The 21,346-nt window shown below is 37.6% G+C and overlaps 1 protein-coding gene across 1 annotated transcript in view; it reads left to right on the plus strand.

Annotated features, from left to right (window-relative positions):
• The window catches only part of LOC150099804 (sodium channel protein para-like), a 1,646,355-nt gene extending 1,636,030 nt beyond the window's left edge, over positions 1-10,325 (plus strand). The window contains exon 35 of the mRNA XM_090403494.1: positions 8,637-10,325. Within this exon, the coding sequence (XP_090259620.1) occupies positions 8,637-9,694 (1,058 nt within the window). The 3' untranslated portion in view covers positions 9,695-10,325. The remainder of the gene's footprint in view (positions 1-8,636) is intronic.
• The last annotated feature ends 11,021 nt before the right edge of the window (positions 10,326-21,346 follow it).

A 21,346-nucleotide genomic window follows, 5' to 3' on the forward strand; every position in this document is an offset into this window, starting at 1 on the left:
GTGCCTCAGGGATCTGTTTTAGGGCCATTACTATTTAACTTGTATATTAATGATATTGGCGAAGATTTGGATGGAGATATTCAGTTGTTTGCAGATGATGCAAAGTTGGGACGAACCATAAAGAGTAGTGAAGATGTTGTGGCCTTGCAAGAAGACTTGAATAAATTGAGTGATTGGGCAAGCAAATGGGGATGTGAGTTCAATGTTGCAAAATGTAAAGTTTTAAAATTTGGAAAACAAAGATGGGATGCAGAATTTATGCTTGGTGAGAATATATTGTTGGAAGTAGAGGAAATAAGAGATCTGGGGGTGATAGTGGATAAGGATCTAAAATTTAGGGGACACATCGCCAAAATTGTGAAGACAACACAAAGACTTCTGGGAATGATGCGGAGGACACTGACGTGTAGATGTAGGGAGATTCTTGTTCCATTGTATAAGGCTTTGATTAGGCCACACATGGACTATTGTGCCCAGATTTGGTCACCTGGTTTTCAGAAGGATGAAGAGATGTTGGAAAGGGTCCAAAGGCGACTGACTAAGGTAGTTTCTGACCTCTGGAATGTCAAGTATGAGGAAAGATTGAAAAGATGTAATTTGCAGAGTCTAGTGGAGAGAAGGAAGAGGGGAGATATGATAGAGACCTACAAGTTGGTAAGGGGTTGTTATAGGATCAATGGTGAAGAAGTTCTACAGAGAATAGTGGGAGATCAGGGGAGAACCAGAGGTCATCCCTGGAAACTGTATAAAGAGGGTGTGAGTAGGGGAGTGAGAGGCAGGTTTTTTTCGTGCAGAGTTGTGAGTGATTGGAATGCCTTGCCTGAGAGTGTGGTGTCTGCAAGGAGTTTGAATGTGTTTAAGACGTGGTATGATATGAGATGTGTGTGAGATAAAAGGACCTCCTAGATGAGTCTTTGACTCCATGAGGTCTTGTTTAATAATAATAATAATAATAATAATATGACTTCTGCATTACTTCAACCTTAGCATCACCACTGGGTCTGGCTCCCACTGATGAGACCTCAATAAAGGTCGAAACCGGTCTGGGTAGTGACCCTTCCCATAATGCAAAGCACATCTGCAAGGAGATGTGCTTTTCATTATGGGATACTAAGGCAAGTAATGTGAAGTCATACCACCTTTACCATAAGTTGCCCCAGTCCTGAAAATACTTCAAGTGCAAACTTTATTTGCTTACACTTGGATAAAGGATTAAACCAATTATATAATTTCTTGGTATCTTTAATTTATAGTATAACCAAGTGAAAAAACTTCCAACATGTTTTCAACCAAATTCTGTATCTTTGTTCTAATTAGCCAATCCAACACTTTAACCATAATACCTCATACAGATCAGCCTGTAATTTGAAGCTTCAGTTCTATCATCTCCATTATGAAGCAGTACAATCTTGCCTTCTTTCCATCCTTTGGAACTCAATCAATGTAAGACTCACATTAAACAAATATGCTAATTCCCTGGCACATTTCCTCAAAACACATGTTGATATATCATCAAGTCCCACAGCCTTATTAACATCAACTTTGTTCAATTTTCCATATACCTCGTGTTCACTAACAGTCAGTCTCTCATCCTCTCCCTTTCTACTGCTTGCAAACTCCACGTGTCACATTCAAATCAACAAAATAACTTCATGAACTGCTTATTCAATACTTCAACTATATCCTCTGCAGCAGTTATCCTTTTACCATTTTTTTCAATCAGTGTTATCGTTCCATAATCATCCTATTATTTTTTTTCAGCTGACCACATAGTGAAAGAACTTCCTAGAGTTTTTCATTGCTTGCTTCATTACTGTAGCTAACCACTACTCATACTGCATCTTTGCTTCCCTTGACTGAGTCACCATCCTTGCTTGTTCTCTGTACTCCTCACAGAACTGGTTATTTACAACTCATTTTATGTTGCCTCCATAATTCCGTAATACCTTCCTCGTAATCTCTGCATTCATCCATTTCATAACTACCTTATTTAATTTTCTGATCTTTGAAATAGATTTAGACATTGTTAGAAGCAATCTAATAGAATTAGATAATTTTTGAATATCACTCAAGCAGCACTGATCTCCTTTTCATCCATCTCCTCATCCCATGCAAGAGCTGCAAGCTGTCACCTGAACTTTTCATAATCACATGGCTGTCAATCACCAAGGTATCACTCCATGGTCACTCTCACCAATTGGAAGGAGATTTGACACCTCATTTATAAAAGCATCCTCTAATGAGATAATCCGAATCAAGACCCCTTGGATCTTCACATATCCTGTGTTACTTGCTGTCCGAGGTAGCTGTCTCTTAAATCTCAAGAAATTCATTTTCTTTACTTCCAGATGTTATCTTGTCATCCCAATCTATATTGTGATAATTAAAATAAAACCATAATGATCACTATTTTGCTCTTTCCTTGGGTAATTTGTATATACATTTCATGGTCACCACTCTAAACATTGCCAGGCAAGCAATGTACCACTACAGCAACATCCCACTAAGTATTTCATTCTATTCACTTCTATGGCAATGTTTACGGTAGTGACCACTTATTAGATGTGACTTCTCAACACATTCCTCTCTCTCATTACCCATTCCAGTACCTCCTTAAACCCAACTGTTGTCCCTACAGACTAGGTCATCCCATATCTTTCTTGTCTACTCGCACTTTTACTTCTTCTCTGAGCCTACCCTGTCCACCCTATCTCTTATCTCATACCATACTGCCTCAAACTCACTGCCACTATTCCTTTCGTGCATCCTTACCTTCATGGGCATAACTCTCATTTTCTATCATCAATAGCACTCCACTTCCCTTGTACCCTTTCTATTTTCACAGAAAATATCATACATTTCCATCTCTATTTCTGTCAAGATGTCATCCTCATCCAACCAAAACTCAGTTATTCCAATAAATTTTGGGTGAATGAAATCAATCAATGCAACAATTTCATTTCTCTTGTTTCACTGATACCACTTATTAGATGTGACTTCAACACCTTCCTCTAGTCATTCCTCTCTCTCATTACCCATCCTGTGCCCTCTTTAAACCCAACTGTTGTTCCTGCAGACTGGGTCATCCCATTTCTTTCTTGTCTACTCATACTTTTACTTCCTCTTTGAGCATCGACTCTTTCCCCTGTCCACCCAATGTCTGTCATTTCCCTGTTTGTCTTGCACTCTTGTTCTCTCATACTCTACACTCATGCTACCTACTTCTTCATTCATAATCACTAATTCAATCCCTCCTTTGTACTCTTCTGCTCTTCCACATTTCTTCTTACTTGCTCATATCCATTCTATGCACTCTTTATTTTCCAGCAGCAGTCTCTCCAAATGACTCACACCAAAACTATTCAAATGCAGTCCCATTACTCTTATACAATTCCATTTATCCTTCAAACTCAATCCCACACGTCCACAAACTGCACTCCTTTCTCTAACTTTCTCATTCATAATTCTTGCTCTCTGCCTCATCTCATTACCATCATATTTGGGCAACACACTAATTACCTTTCCTATCACAATACTATCTTTTATTCTTTTAACAAAATTCTGATATCCAGTCTTACATTCTTCTTGTTATAAAACTGTCTAAAATATTTAATCAAGCACTGCATTCTAATCACATATATGACACAACAACACTCAAATTAAAAATTACACACTGTCATCACACAAATAAATATAAAATTAACATATCTTGCTGCAGCCCATACAACAATTGATCAAAATGACTTGAAATATATTCTTGTTTCTTACATTAATCCAGCCTATACATCCCACCGTGCACAGTGATACCTTGCTCATTGTAGAACTTCTTGTTCTTTCTCATCCATCAGATGATGTGTTGTGTTTCCTATATACAAATCTTTGCCATCTAGTTCTTTTCATTCTACCTCCCAGCTATTTCTGTAATCTCTCTCTCTCTCTCTCTCTCTCTCTCTCTCTCTGAAGCTTGATAATTGTGACCATTCCTTCAGAGACTGTAGCAAAGTTTTTTTTGGTGTGCATCTTGATTGTCTGTCTCAAATAATTCCATTCAAGACTTTATTTGGTAATATTTGAAAGGGCAGTCTCTGGAGGTGCCCAAATCATCTTAATTGCTGTTTAAAAATTATAGCTATGATATCTTCTCTATAGTTTAAATAGTGTTTGACCTTCTCATTTGTTTTGTGAGTCTTATTTATTCCTATTTTCCAGCGAGTCTTATTTTTCTCAAGCGTTTCATTTGGAATGCTCTGATTTTCTGTATTTCTTTCTGATTGAGTGTTGCTGCAGGTACAATAATGATTTTATAGAGTTTTAGTTTGAAGCTTCTTGAAATGTTATTTTTTCCATATTTTGTTTAATTTATTCATATTAGACCATCCTTTGTTAATTCTGTAGTTTACTGTTTGTATTGTCAAGGCTGTGCTGTTTTGTTAGCAAAACAAGTGTTCTCTGCCAGGTTGGCAGGAAAAAGACCCAGAAGAAGACCAAGATATAAGTAGATTAATCCAGTTAAAAAGTGCCTGGTTGGCCGAGTGGTTAGCATATCTGCTCTCCAGCCAAAAGGCTTCACGTTCAAATCCCATGGGCATGGATGCTTGTGATTGTTTGTGAAAATACTAGTGGTTGTGGTGGTAGGCAATAGATTATTATTTTATTATCATTATTATTATTATTCAGGCCTCCAAGGAGTCAAAAGACTCATCGAGGGAGGTCCTTTCTAAGACATAAAGTCTGTCAAGACTCATCGAGGGGAGGTCCCCCCCCCTGAGCAACACAAAGTTTATCATACCACTCTTTAAACTCACTGACCGTTCTCACTCCCACCACTCCATCAGGCAATGCATTCCACGGCTCAACCACCCTCCACACAAAGAAACCACTCCTTACCCTCTTGCTCACAGTTTCCTTTCGTAACTTCCAGGGATGGCCTCTTGTCATCACTCCTTCCCGCTGATCAACCAAGCGAAAGAACTCCCCAGTGTCAACCCTGTAACCACCTCTCAACAGTTTAAAAGTCTCAATCATATCACCTCTCCTTCATTTATCCACCAAACTCTGCAGTCCACATTCTCTCAGCCGATCCTCATAACTATCCTTGTACAGTCCTGAAACCATCTTTGTCATCCGTCTTTGTATCCTTTCCACAGTTAATTTATCCCCTTCAAATCCTGGGGACCAAATCTGAGAACAATAGTCCAAGTGTGGTCTGATCAGAGACTTATACAACGGAATGATAACCCTCTTATCTCTGCAGGTCAGTGTCCTTCTCATAATAGCAGCAATCCTCTGTGTTACCTTCACCACCTTTGCAATATGTCCCCTAAACTTCAGGTTTCTATCAATCATCAACCCCAGATCTCTTGTCTCCCCTACTTCCTCCAGTATAACTCCTCCCATAGAGTATGCAGCATCCCATCGATGTTTCCCAAACCTCAAGACCTTACGTTTTGCTGCATTAAACTGACACCCCCATTCATTTGTCCATCTATCTAGCTTATTTAAATCCTCTTGCAGGGCTACCACATCTGCACTATTATTAATAATCCTTCCCAGCTTCGCATCATCCGCAAACAACTGAATATCCCCCTGCAATCCACTGGCTATGTCACTGATATAAAGGTTAAACAATATAGGTCCTAGTACTGAGCCCTGTGGGACCCCACTTGTAACCCTCTGCCTCCTGGAAACTGCTCCACCATACACAACTCTCTGATACCTATCAGACAGCCAATCCTGAATCCAGTTGACCAATCTGACATCCAGACCCATGTGCTGCAACTTAAATATCAGCTTATCATGTGGCACCCTGTCAAATGCCTTCGCCAAGTCTAAGAAAATTGCAGTATATGCCTTTCCCTCATCTAATGCTCTTGTAACTTTATTATAAAAGGCTAGCATATTGCTAAAACAAGAGCGTCCTTTCACAAATCCATGTTGATTCTCACAGATAACATTACCCTCTTCTGCCCAATGCTGTACACGGTCCCTCACTACTTTCTCCAAGATCTTAACAACTACTGATGACACACAGACTGGCCTATAATTAGACACTTCCAGTCTGTTACCACCCTTATGCAATGGCACTATCTTACCTTCCTTCCATTCCCTGGGCACCTTTGCCAAAGCCAGACTTTCATTGAAAAGCCACGTTAAAGGTATTGTCAATTCCCTAGCACATTCTCTCAAAACTCGTGGCAAAATACCATCCAGTCCCACAGCTTTACTGACATCCAGAGTACTCAGTATCTGAAACACACTCTCCTCCTGTACCTCCAGCATTAAAACTGACTCCTCTAGGATGAAATACTCCAATAAAGTGTTCATTGAACAATTCCACTATGTCCTCTGCATCAGTCACTCTATTCCCATTTTTATCCCACAATATCATTCTTCCACAGTCATTTCTCCTCCTACTGGCCACATAGCTAAAAAATTCCCTAGGATTTTCTTTGGATCTTAGGGCCAATCTCCTCTCATATTCCAGTTTCGCTTTCCTTACCACACGAGTCACTCTTCTGGCCTGTGTCTTATATTCCTCATGCATCTCTTCACCCGTCTCCTTATATCTCTTCCATAGCCTCTTTTTCGCATGCAATTCCTGTTTAATATTGTTGGTCATCCACTTTACTCCAAATTGCGCCCTCTTCTTCACTCGTGGTATACAACTTACCATTGCTGATAACAAATATTCTTTCACAATTTCCCACGCACTGGTGATATCCCGGCCTTCCAATTCCTCCCTCCATGAAACTTCCCGAAGTTGACGTCTAAGACTATTATAATCACCTGCCTTATAATTCCACATAAGTTCCCGTCTCTTTGATACTCCTGCATGTCTAATCATTTTCCAAGTCAACACCATATGGTCACTCTCTCCAACTGGTGGGAGAGACGTCAACTCAGTTATTATCAACTCTTCTGATGCTATAACCAAATCTAAAATTTTTGAACCTCTTGTTCCCTCTGTTACATGTTGCCTAAGACATTTGTCCCTCAAGAATTCTAGAAATTCCATTCCCCTAGATGGCACTGGTTTACATGACGATGGTAGTTGCAGTTTGTTGTAGTTGGTGAATTGTGAGTGGTGGAGACAGAGTTGTAGAGTAGGTGCCCTTTTCGCCGATCTGGTTGACCAAGTGGTCAGCGTATCCACTCTCCAGCGGCTTCAGGTTTGAATCTCTTCGTAGACATGGATGTTTGCAATTGTCTGTGAAAATAATAGTGGTGACGATGGGTGGTAGATGGCGTTGGTATAGATGATGATAGTTGCAGTTCGTTGTAGTTGGTGGATTGAGTGGTGGAGTTTTAGAGCACATGCCCTCCCTCAATGAGTCTTTGGACTTCCTGGAAGTGTTACATAATAATAATAATAAGAAGAAGAAGACAGAAATATGAGATCTGATAATGTTGGAATCTTGACAGATAACAGATTGATTTGGAGGAAAATTGTTGATAGGAAGTTAGTAATGATGTAAGTTTTTGCATGTAGTACTATCATAATATCCTGTACACCCCTTGAAGGTACATGTCATGAATTTGATGATGATGAATTGTCGAGGTTGTGAGTAATGAGACTGCCAAGATATGTAAATTGTTTTACTTGTTCAAATATGTGATTTTCTAAGTTTGTTGAATTTTTTTTTTTCCTCATCTCTTCCTAGTTTCATTGTTTTAGTTTTGCATAAATTGATTTTTATTCCAAAAGTTTTGCATTCTGAACTAAAGTGAAATCACCTAAAAGGTTGGTTATCTAGAGTTCTGCAGGACATTTGGAGATTTTATGTACTATATATAAAAAGTGAATCCAACCCACAAAAAGTTGTAAACCTGTTTCACATGTAGTACTGTGGATGAGTTAAAAAGGGTTAGACAATCCAGAAACCTAGAGACCAAACATGGAACTTATTCAAGCAAGCTATTTCAAGCCTCCAATAATGAGTAGTGATCTCACAGAGCAATGAAATTTACCTGAAGATATTCATAAACATCAGTGCCTGCATTGGAGTTTTTCGAATCCACAACCTCTTAGTTGGAGGAGTAGATATGTTACCAGAGAGAGAGAGAGAGAGAGAGAGAGAGAGAAAGATCCACAAACAGATGTGTGACATTAAAAATAAATACATAAAAATTATTTTTTTAATGCAAATCCTACCCACAAAACACCATCAAATTGGACATTTAGCACTATGTGTTATATAAAAATTAGATAATCTACTTTTCCTGTGTGAGGAATCAAACAGAACTTTTTCAAGCAATTTCACTTCTTAAGTAAGTTGAGTAAGTAAGTCTTTACATTATTAATAATAATAATAATAATGTAAAGACATTATTATTAATGACATTATGCAAGATTTGAACACGTGGTCTGTTGGGAAGAAATTGGAGATGCTATTCACTTGGTTGACTAAGTCAGCTTATAAAATAAATATTAATCATAAATCACGATTTTTCATTTCATATTCCACACTGCTGTTCTGCATCACAATCTGCATGACCTGCTATCATTCTGTTTTACTAACCAGATTCAATATTAAAGGAAATGCATTTTTTTGATAGTTTGTCCTTAATGTTTTGCATTTTAGAAATGTTTTAATTCAAAAATATTAAAAAATAATAATTACTTATTTATTTTGCAGGTATTATGTTAAAAGACTTAATAGCAAAATATTTTGTATCTCCAACCCTATTGCGTGTTGTGCGTGTTGTTAAGGTTGGCCGAGTATTGAGACTTGTGAAAGGAGCAAGGGGCATTAGAACTTTACTGTTTGCTCTTGCAATGTCATTACCAGCACTATTCAACATATGCCTTCTACTTTTTCTTGTTATGTTCATCTATGCCATTTTTGGAATGTCTTTCTTCATGCATGTAAAGCATAGAGACGGTATTGATGATAACTTCAATTTTGAGACATTTGGTCAGTCCATGATTCTTCTATTCCAAATGTCAACTTCTGCTGGATGGAATAGTGTCCTTGCTGCAATCATGAATGAAAAGGACTGTGAAACTCAGAGGAAAGATAATGAAAGTGAATGTGGAAGCAGAACAATTGCAGTGGCTTATTTGGTGTCTTATCTAATAATTAGTTTCCTCATCATCATTAATATGTACATTGCAGTCATTTTAGAAAACTACAGTCAAGCATCAGAAGATGTACAGGAAGGATTAACAGATGATGATTATGATATGTACTATGAGATATGGCAAAACTTTGATCCTGATGGTACGCAGTTTCTTAAATATGAAAATCTTACCGACTTTGTTGACGCTTTAGAGGAACCATTGCAATTAATGAAACCTAATAAATATAAAATTATTTCAATGGACATAGCAATCTGTGAAGGAGATCTTATTTTCTGTGTGGACATCTTAGATGCTTTGACAAAGGACTTCTTTGAGAGAAAAGGTCACAAAATAGAAGAAGCTCCTGAGATTGAAGCACTTCCACTAATTCCTAAGGAGCGTGGAGGACTTCAACAAATTAGTACTACTTTACATAGACAACGTGAAATATATTGTGCCCGAATAATTCAGCAAGCTTGGCGACGGTATAAGGGACAGCAAACAGAAGAGCCAAAACTGCAACAGCAAACTGCAATTGTTGTAGAAAGTGATGGACATGTGACTAAAAATGGTCATAAAGTTGTGATTCACTCAAGGTCACCAAGTGTTACTAGTCGGTCAACAGATGTGTGATAATAAAACTTGTGAGTATTAGTTCTTAACATACCAAGCAGTATGGCAGATTGAGAATTTATATCTGCTTCAAGCCTATATTTTTATATATTTTATGCAGAGACCGAACAATCGTTGGCAGACAGATATTGTATACAAGTTAAGAAACCAAAGTTAATTTAGTTGGTTCTTTCAGCTGATAATTTTAATATTCATATCTGTTTACAGATATTTATAAATATGCAAAAAACTGAACATATTGATCTGTAATTATCTAAAATGATAATTAGTTGGTAACTAAGACTTATTCAATTTAACTTCTTTGTTAAGTTGTATTAAGCCCTGATGTTAGTGGATGAAGTGTTTTTAAATTTCATGAAAGTTTGGTAATGTAAAATGTTACATGTTAATGTATGTGAGTGCGTGTGTATACACACACACACCCACACACACACACACACACACACAGATGTTGTTATATACCATCCTGTTAATTCAAATTAATGTTATCTTGAAAGTTAGTTTATTGCCACTGTTTATGTTTACAGTGAAGGACAAGGTATCAGAATGTTGTTAGCTTTTTTATTATTATTATTTATTTATTCATTTATTTTCTGGTTAACTGGAAAGATTATGTCTCCAGTTAATTAAAGTTTGCACCATCAAAAAAGTGATGTGGCCATAAAACATTACCAGGATGTATTAATTATACAGAGCAGTTGCTTGTTTTTGCACAAATGCAGGGTCCAAAATATTAAAAAACAGCCACAGAATGATGCATAATATCATTAGATGTGATTTTTTTTTCTTTACATATATGCTAAATATGAAAATCATGCAAAGTGACCACTATGGTAATATGTCTCATGGAATAGTCCTACAATTCGGTCCACTGCTAGCATTTATTAAAGAGCACTTTGGCTTCTTTCACTGGTATACTATACTATAATAATCTCACTGGCATATAAGCCATTTTGGGAACATGCACTTGAAAATTATAAAATGTATTTTAAAAAAAATAACTAAATTTTTAATATTCTTTATTTTAAAATATATACTCCTGCAAATGTGCAGTTACAATTTTCATCTCATCTCTTACTAGTGTGGGAGCAGATTGAAGTGTCCATGTCTGCTTCTGATTTGATGCTGCGAGACCAGATCGCAACGAATGGCTCACACACACATACACACACACACACACACACACACACTGAAGTTGCCACCTTCTGGAGTGGCCGTGCAACAAGACTCCTTAAGGGTTTTATTTGTGACGTGCCTTTCTCGGTTATAACTGCTTTCACTGAGAAGCATAATCATGCATTTTCCTCCCAGCTTCACATGCAATCATGTATGCTTCTCATGAAATCTTGTTTCTAACATTGATCCAGCCTATGTCGTCCCGCCGTGCACAGTGATGCCTCGCTCATTCTAGAGCTTTCTGTGGTTTTTAAAGTCATTGCCGCTTTCTTTACAAGCTCAAAGTTTTGCAAATAATTTTACAACTACTATAATCACTATGCATGGCAACCTATTTTTAAGAAAAAATACTGTGCATGACACTTTATCTGTGAATAGTTTTGTGTTAACATTCTTGAGTCCCATATGGAACATTGTTCATAGTGCTGCTTTTCCTTCCCCCCCTCTCATTTTTTTTAATCAATAGTATACTGACTAGGTTTCCCCAATTCCCCTATTTGCAGTCCATTTATGTAAATGTCCAAAATGTCCAGTTGTGTGCTGCCTTGCCACAGCCTTCAGGCTTAACACCAGCCAGTTCATGTAACCAGTCGTATCATTATCATTATAAATACTGCATTTTTTTACTATTTTTGGACCTCATTGGCTATAAATCCAATAAAAAATAAGTTGCTAAAGTGATATCCTTTTTCTAATCATCTGCACCTAATCACATCATCATTAAATACATTTCAGCTTTCCAGCTTGTACTTATCTTCAAAATGTTTTCACAGTTTGTACCATATTACTTGTAAATATATCATTGAATAAATTTTGATAATTTACAATAAATGTTCTTCTGAACAGGACTAAGTCTCTTTGAATATTTATTTTAACAATAAAACATATCACTTGAAAAGTTCAATTATATTCATCAAAACACATCTTATATATACACTTTAAGATTATTATTATTATTATGTGACACCTCGAAGGAGTCCAGACTCTTCGAGAGAGAGGGCACCTCCACTACAACTCTCCATCTCCACCAACTACAGCGAACCACATCATCTATACCAATGCTATCTACTGCCCACTACCACCACTAGTATTTTCACAGACAATCACAAACATACATGCCTACAGCGGGATTCGAACCTGCAGCTTTTTGGCTGGAGAGTGGATGTGCTAACCCCTCGGCCAACCAAGCCAGTGTATGATGTATGAGTTCGAGATATGTTTTAGATGAATGTAATTGATCATCAACAACATCAAATTACCAAACTATATTTGTCAAGTTTGCTGGACTATCAAACAATACCATCAAATTCTAATGCAGTTAAGTATGTTTGTAAAATGGAAAGTTATTGCCAGCTTTTGAAATTTATTTAAGGTTATCCAAAAATACTATAGCAACTAGAATTACAGGTGAAACATACCATAGATATTCAACCTTTCAAGGATAGGGTCTGCAAAAAAGTAACATAAAATCTAATTTTGTGACAATCTATTAAATGTGGGGAATTAAACTTCAAATGAACCTGGGAAGAGCTGAACACACATTAGTACTGTTCCTTTTCGAGGATGTGAACAGACTGGTTCTGCAGGTGGAGAGTGAAAATATCAAACCAGTGTTGTTTGTATATGCTTCATATATTTAACTGAAAATTAAAAACTGTGTACCCTATTAGTAAAATTGGACTATAGAAACTGAAGCAGGGATGAGTAAATTAGTAAAACTAACACAGAAGATTACTGATGTATTTATCATCATAAAATTCCCGATATATGCCCTCAGAGGATATACAGGATCTAATGATAGTACTACATGAAGAGTTACATCATTACTAACTTCCTGTCAACAGTTTTCTTCCAAGATTACCTCTCAGCATTCCAATATTATCAGATCTTATATTTCTGTCTTCTAAAGCGCTTTTTACTATATCAATCCATCGATATCTTGGTCTACCTCTAGGTGTTTTTCCTACCATCCTGGCAAATAACACTTCTTTAACTAATCTTTTCTCTCCAATTCTGGTTTTCAAGTGTCCATGTCTGCTTTTGATTTGATACTATGAGACCAGATCACAACGAATGCCTCACATTTCTCACGTGCATGCACACACACACACCGAAGCTGCCTCCTTCTGGAGTGGCCATGCAACAAGACTCCTTAAGTGTCTTGTTGCATGGCTATACCACCTGAGAGTAGCTCTGCTAACACATTCCTGAATGCTAACAACGTCAAGTTCTTTCCTAATATCCTCATTTTTAATATGATACTGCCATTGATGCCATCTTAAATGTCCCATAAGCTGATATATTTATGGTTCTTATTATGCAGACTCCTAAATTCAGGACGCCTGAGGTTAATTAATGGAAGGCCTTTCAGTTACTCATACTTTAAAATTGATCATATCTCTCATTGAATACATTCGTCAAAAATTAAATCATCTAACAGTAACCCATTCCACACACTCACCACAAACCATGAGAAGAACCCAGACCTCACTGCCTACTTACCTTAGCAAGCTTCAATAGGGGACCATGAGTTTTATCTCAATCAGCTGCAAAATCTCACTTGTGTCTATACTGGAAAAGCCCTTTACTAATTTGTAAGTTTCTATCTGTTCTCCTCAGTCTATTGTTCAAACTTTGAAGCCACATTCCATCAATTTGTCCTCATATGCACAATTCAGAAGGGACTAAGGAGGGACATATGTAGAACCATAAAGCAGATGATTAATGGATATTTTCAAATGCCTCCCCATCTTGGAACCAAAGTATCTGCACACCACAGTTCAGGTGTGTTCTCATCAGTCTTGTAAAATGGGAAAATAACATCCTTTTCTTTGTAAGTTAACATTTTTCTCCTACAGTGCAATGAAGTAAATACCTTCAAAATAATGTGGCCCTAAACTAATCCTCTATTTGCTATAACCTTCATGTCTATAGTTTTATATTTAATGATTACTTGCAGCAAATTTGCATTAATACCCTGCTTGCGGTGCCTTCTGTCTAAAATGCAGAATCTTAAACTTAGAAACAGTGGACTGATATTTACTGTCCTGTTCCCTTATAACTGTTCAAGTCTATGAACCTTGAGTATCTCTGGTATCATCATCATCAAGGCTGATAAGTAATCACCTTCATTAAGATTATTCTTCCATGGTCATGCTTCCTTTTACTTTCCTCTCACACACAGATAAAAAAATTCTCACAGAGTTGCACTTAGCCTGTATAGTTAGCTGCTTTCACAATCTGATGTTGCTTTCCCAGCCATGGCTATTACTGTTCCAGACTGCTCTTTCTATTTGTCTATTTCTAAATCTCAATTCATCACTCTTCTGATGACATCATATCCACACATTCTCTTTATACCACTCTTTCTTAAGTGTTATTCATCCATTTAACTCTCATGCAATTCATTCTTCTAACAATAGAAATGCGATATTGCCTTTTTCGCTCTGACTACTTCCCATGAAGTGTTGATTCCTGCACTATTGTACAGTTTCTTGTAACAAGGTCACTGCTTCGAAATGTCTTCTCCATTTATTATAATCATCTGACTTATGGTTCCACATATGTCCCTTCTTAGTCAAAGCTCTCATATGCATTATTACTTCCCAAGTTAAAACTGCATGATCACTCTCACCAACTGGAATCATTAGTCACTTCATTTTTAGAGCACATTACTTTAATAGAGTTCTAAAGTAATTCTAGATGCCAAATGCTAAAGAGTAGAAGAAACTGAACCTGATTGGCACACATCAGAAGAATTCTCAATCATATAATCAATCAGCTGTCATATAATCCTGCTGCTCCAAACTGTACTTGGAAGTAGCAAGGTCTGGAGGTAACCACACTACTTCCCAGTGCAAAAGAAGACACTGTTGAGACCACATTATGGTAAGGAATCATGGGTGCTCTCTCTCTCCCTCTATGGCAACATGCTCAAGAGTGTCTTCTCTCAATGTCCTTGTTTTCTGATTAATTCACAGGTTTAATGGAATGAAGAACAATACAGTGAAATAATTAAACACAGGTTTAATAGATTCAATATATCGTCCTTTTCACTGAAATCATCAGGGAGACAATATGAAAATTGTAATAACACAAAACTGTGCAAACAGTCATAAGATACCTAAAGTTCTAAGGTACCCTCTACCTTACAACTTTAAGTGTCTTTAGAAATCTTGAAATGTTTCACACAACCATATTTATTTAAATCTGCCACTCATTCAAAAAAAAAAAAAAAAGTCATTCAAGTTTGTATTTATTATTAACATCTGACCTCCATGGAGTCAGAAACTCATTATAGGAGGTGCACACAATGCTTATCCAACCATGCCTTAAAATTATTCAATGTGTCTACATTCACAACACACTCAGGTGATGCATTCCACTCACCAACCACTCTCCATGCAAAAAACCTGCTCCTCCCTCCTCTGCTCACACCCTGTTTATACAGTTTCCAGCTGTGGCAAAGCATAGGTTTTTTTTTTGTTGTTGTTGCTATGTTTTCCATAGCAATTCTGTGCAAGGTATCCAAAAGCATGGTCAGCTAGACTTGGCTGGCCATAGCTGTGACAGTGGATATGTTACTTGTGTTTCTCAAAGCAGCCATTAACAGATCTCCCAGTTTGTCCATGATATGATAAGGTACAAGAACAAGGCATTGTGCACATGCTTCTAAAACAGAAATTAGTTGATCCTTAGGAGAGCAGCTGTGTGGAAAGGCTTATCTGTTAGTCACACATGTTGATTGGATTTTAACAGACTATTTAACTATTTATTGATTTAATCGCTAATATTTCACTGGTATTCTATCCAGCATCTTCAGAGCACACAAACAAAGTTTGTTACAGTAGCGAGACAACCACAATCCGGTGTAACAGTGGGACTAGTATGAGTAATTGTAGTGCGCAACACAAAGACTAAAGTCCTAATTAGGCACATCAAAGTTGGGGGGGGAAAACGAGAGAGAAAGCAGGTGTTAATTTGGTCTTAGGATGACTGTCTCCCAAATCTTTGGTATATTAATACAGCCATAGTTTTTGAGGTTTTGAGTAGGTTTCAAGGCTTCTGTTGATTCCAGCAACAACCTCTCTGACTTGTAAAAGCTTCTGTGCAGCAGTTTTGTTTTTTCCCACTTGATCCTGTGTGTGGGAGGTATCCAAAGCATGGTCTGCTAGACCCGACTTGCCATAGCGAAAGTGCCGGATATATTTTTTGTGTTCACTGAGGTGGATGTCCACAGTTCTTCCTGTCTGTCCATATTAGGCTTGGTGACATGAACAGAGCACTTCATAGACTCCTGAATGTGATAAAGGAGAGAATCTGTCCTTAGGTGAATGGATAAGAGTTGCCAATTTCACATAAGATTTAAATACGGTGCATAGTTGGTATTTGTTAAGTACTCTAGATATATTTTCAGATGTGCCTTTAATGTATGGGATGGTGACAGTTTTGTTGTAGTCTTCTATGGTAGACAGTGGGGTGGGGATTTTTGGGTAGCATTTAGTACTTTATCTATCTTATGGGGATTATAGCCATTGTCAAGAAGGCATGACATAGGCGAGAAAATTCAGCAGTGAGAGCAATGTCATTGGAACAAATTGCTCTAGCTCTATGGATTAGTGTTTTTAAGATACCATGTTGTTGAGAAGGGTGATGGTGTGATTGTTTATGTAAATATCTCCCTATATGTGTGGGTTTTCTATAAACCGAAAATGATAAGGAACCTTCTGGAAGACGTGCGATTAGTGTGTCCAGAAAGGGCAGACAGTCATTGGTTTTCTACTTCCGTTGTAAAGTGGATTTTTGGGTGCTGGCTATTTAGATTCACTAAAAATGTATTCAATGTGTCTGGGTCATGTGGCCAAATAGCAAACACATCATCAACATAGCATAACCAGAGACTAGGTTTGAGAGAGGCTGTATTGATAGCTAGCTTTTCTAAATGTTCTATGTAGAAGTTGGCTAAGTGGAGAGAAAAGGGGGATCCCATAGCTGTCCCATCTAATTGTTTGTATATTTTCCCTTTTCATGTAAAATAACCTGACTGTACTGTGAATTTAAATAGCTGAAATATACCAGGGGGAAATTGTGAATTTAGTAAATTAAGGGTTTCAGTTAATGCCAAATTCATGAATAGTGAGGTGATATCAAAACTCACCATTAAGTCTGAACTTTTTAAGGTGTGGTTTTCTAAAATACTTTTTAGGTGGGTAGAATTTTTAACAAAAGAGGGAGAATTGTTTGTGAAAGTGGCTAGTAGTTTGGCTAAATGTTCAGCAAGTTCATATGTAGAACTGTTTATACTATCTACAATAGGGCCAAAAATTCACCTTGTTTGTGAATTTTTGGAGCTCCATATATCCTGGGCGTTTTAACGTGGAAGGGTTTGAGTTTGTTGACTGTTTCTTTAGATTAGAAAGCGACTTTGTTCAATAATTTGCACATCTTATTCTTTTGTGAGTTGGTGGGATCCTGATCTATAATTTAGTATGTTGACTGGTCTTGGAGAAGTGCGTGCATTTTGCTTTCATATTCATATTGCATTTCCTTTGTCTGATTTGGTTATGGTAATGTGGTTATTATTGTGTAGCTGTTTTAGAGCATGATTTCTTTATGTGGGATATTATTTTTGGGAGTCTTAGACGTGGCCAACATCCTAGTCCAGAATGGACTAGGATGTTGGCCATCTAACTGAATATTGTTGGCTACTGCTGGAGGCAGGTCATATATCCTGCATTCAACGGAAGCCATTATTTTGGCTTTTGGAACTTCTTTAGGAGTAACAGCAAAATTGTGTCCACGACTTAACGCACTCATGGCTTCTTTGGTTAAGGTTACCGATGATAAGTTCACAATGATGCCATCTTGATATAATTGCAGCCGCTGCGTAGCAGTGTGTTGTTGGAGGATTTCAGATTTATTCTGTTGCCGGTTTTTAACTTTGGCAAATTCTTTGTTAGCTGTAGAGTCGGAGATGATGTCCAGAATACCCCAGAGCTCTGGGTTCAAAATGTTAGATAGTATATCACATAGTGCACTGATGGAAGAATTTGTTTTAGATAGTTCTCGGCGAGTAGCGTATAATTGTTCCCTTAATAGTACTAAACTCGTTCGTTTATAAATACATTGGGCTTTGGCCAAGTGAAACTTTTTCTTAATTTTCACAGTTTACTCTCCTTTATCACATCCAGGAGTCTATGAAGTGCCCTGTTCATGTCATCGATACTATGAACAGACAGGAAGAACTGTGGACATCCACCTCAGTGAACACAAAAAATATAACCAGCACTTTTGCTATGGCAAGTCAGGTCTAGCAGACCATGCTTTGGATACCCCCCCCCCCCACACACAGGATCAATTGGAAAAAAACAAAACTGCTGCACAGAAGCTTTTACAAGTCAGAGAGGTTGTTCCTGGAATCAACAGAAGCCTTGAAACATACTTCAAACCTCAACAAGTATGGCTGTATAAATTATTATTATTATTATTATTATTATGTGACACCTCCAGGGAGTCCAAGACTCATCAAGGGGAGTGTGCCAACAGCATCGAAAGATTAATTTCCTACTATTATTAATTCCAACTACTAACCGCGCTCAAACATGCTTAACTTTTTGCGAGCCATTAGTAGCAGAGGCTCTACCAATCGACCATCCTTTACTGGCAAATCAACCAAAGATTTGGGAGAAGTCGTCCTAAGACCAAATTAATACCTGCTTTCTCTCTCTCTCTCTCCTTCTCTCTCTCTCTCTCTTTTTTTTCCCCCAACTTAGATGGTGCTTAATCATCTAAGTTGGGGAAATGCTCATACTAGTCCCACTGTTACACCAGATTGCAGTTGTCTAGCTACTGTAACAAACTTTGTTTGTGTGCTCTGAAGACTCTGGATAGAATACCAGCGAAATATTAGCAATTAAATCAATAAATAGTTATTTTCTTATCAATCTGTGTTCGCATCTATACCATTAAAATCCAATCAACTTAGGAGAGCAGATAATGGCAGCCAGTCATATTGAAGTTAAAAGTAGTGCAGCGATATTATTATTATTACGTAACACCTCCAGGGAGTCCAAAGGCTCAACAAGGGAGGTCACCTACTCTACAACTCTCCATCTCCACAACTCATTTCACCAACCACAACTATCTACATCATCTACCCCGACCACCACCAACACTAGTATTATAAAAAAAAATCACAAACATCCATGCCCACAGCAGGATTCAAACCTGCAGCTTTTTGCTGGAAAGCAAATATGCTAACCACTCGGCCAACCAGGCTGGCAATATTTCTTTAAAAAGTTCTGGTATTTTTTCAGGTGTCCCAGATGCTGAGAACAGTAATAGCATTACTATAATCTAAATGTTGAGAGAGATGCAGGGTGACAGGAATAACAATTATTCTGTTTAATCTTTTTGGCACTTTAGCCATTAAATAGGAAGGTATGCAAATAAAGGAGAATTCATCCTTGAGGGAAGCTAGTGTGATCACATTTTGCAAACTATAGCAAAAGTTTTTGCCACATGCTTTGCTTGTGGCATGTATCATCCCATCATTTAAAAATGTAGCATGTATGATATGGGGGAGTTCATGTTTCCATGAAATGTAGACAGTTGGAGGAGGCGAGTGATCTCGATACAAATATCTCAGGTTTCAGTGGCACCATGAAAATGGGTTTTCATATGCAGCATATTGGACTGAAGATATGAAAGATCTGAATGATGGTGCTAACTGTGTCAATGAATCTTGAGTGAAGGTAGGATACTTGGAGAGAGATGGAGTATTGAGAGAGGAAGTGGAGCAGTATGAAAAATGAGTTGACACCTGTGAAGGGATAGATTATAAGACTTGATTCGCTGACTGGTGTGAGAGAAAGTTATGAGAGAGAGAGAGAATAACAGAAAGGTGATAGAGTACAGGAGCAAGAGAAAGCTAAATGTGAGGGGGGGGGATTTTGGAGGAGAGAGGGTGCAGGTGAGGATTCAATGATTCATGATATGAGAAATAGAATGTTAGAGGAGTGCTTGCATGCAGAAATGACAGTGAGTATATGGCAACAAAGCAAAGTAAGAATGTAGATATGATAGCAATGATTGGTACAAATGATCTGAGAAATAGTGTGAATTGGGGGGGTGAAAATTTTGAGGTTATTATTAGGAATTGTGCAGCAGAAAAGTATGAGAGGGAGGATAGTGAGTGTTTTACACAGATATGATAATGGAGAATTGAGAAGAGGAGCAGCAATAATGAATGGCAAGATGGTGAGGATGTATTGAAAGGGAGATCTGGAAGATGGGGATTTGAGGATAAAGGAGAGCTGTATGCAAGAGATGGGCTGCATTTAAACATAGTCGAGCATAGACATGTGGTGGGATTGTTGTTTTGAGGGCAAGTGAGATTGTTAATGTAGGGAAACTACAGATGCCAGGATGTATGGCAGCAGGGGTAGCCTCTTGTGGGAATAGTCACTTGGGAGAATGTATGGTATCATGCAGACTAAAGTGGAGTCTAGAGGGAATACACAGAAATGGACAATGCACTGATGTTTCTTTATACAAATACCAGGAGTATCAGGAATAAAGGAAGTGAATTGGTGCCAGTGATAGACTCAGCCAGTCCCAAGATTCCTGGATTCAGTGAAATATGGTTAACTAAAGATGATATCCTGTGAAGAATAGAAGACATAGCATATTCAGAGGGGATAGGAAGGGGAATTGGGCTGAAGGAGTATTTCTTATGATAAATGATGAGGTGAGTCCTCTTAGGGTGGAGAATTTGGAAGGAAATGGCACTGACAGTTTTGAAAGTGGAGAGTACAAGATATTTACTAGGATGGCTACACCAGGAAACGCATAGGATGACAAGCAGAAAATGTTTAGCAGACAAGTTTGGTGAGTGATCATTATGAAAGATTTTACCTATAGCAGTATAAACTGTTCAGATGAAACAGCATACAATAGTAAGATAATGGAATTTCAAGATTGCTTGAGGGACACATGACTCAGGCAACACTTTGTAGAGTGAACGAGGATTAAGAGATTTTGTCCTTGTATCAGAGAAGCTGATTTAACTGAGATGTCAATCCTGCCCACATGGTCATGCAGTCTTAACTTAGAAGATGAATAGATATGCAAAAGTTTCAAGGATAAAGGAATTTATGTGAAATTATAAGCACTATAATAATCTTAGAAATCAATTCCATGGATGGTAGAATTGCAACAGAAAGATATCAGCAGTACATTCGGAGGGGCGGGGGTATTAGTGAAGAAATATTTATCAACAGCAATGGAAAATAGCATTCCTCAAGAAAAAAAGACAACATAATTTGGTGTAAAGTGAATTAAATCAAACAACAACAACTGCAGATGAAAAACAGACTGTGAAAAAAGTATAAAGAGAGAGGTAGTGAATAGTTGAATAGCACTGTGGTGCATGAAGAATAACAATCAGGCCAGGTAAGTGAGGCCTAGTATAGTAAG

This window comes from Typopeltis vanoorti, chromosome 14, assembly GCF_054136105.1.
Source record: "Typopeltis vanoorti isolate ZY-2024b chromosome 14, IOZ_Tvanoo_1.0, whole genome shotgun sequence".
NCBI classification, from domain to species: domain Eukaryota; kingdom Metazoa; phylum Arthropoda; class Arachnida; order Uropygi; family Thelyphonidae; genus Typopeltis; species Typopeltis vanoorti.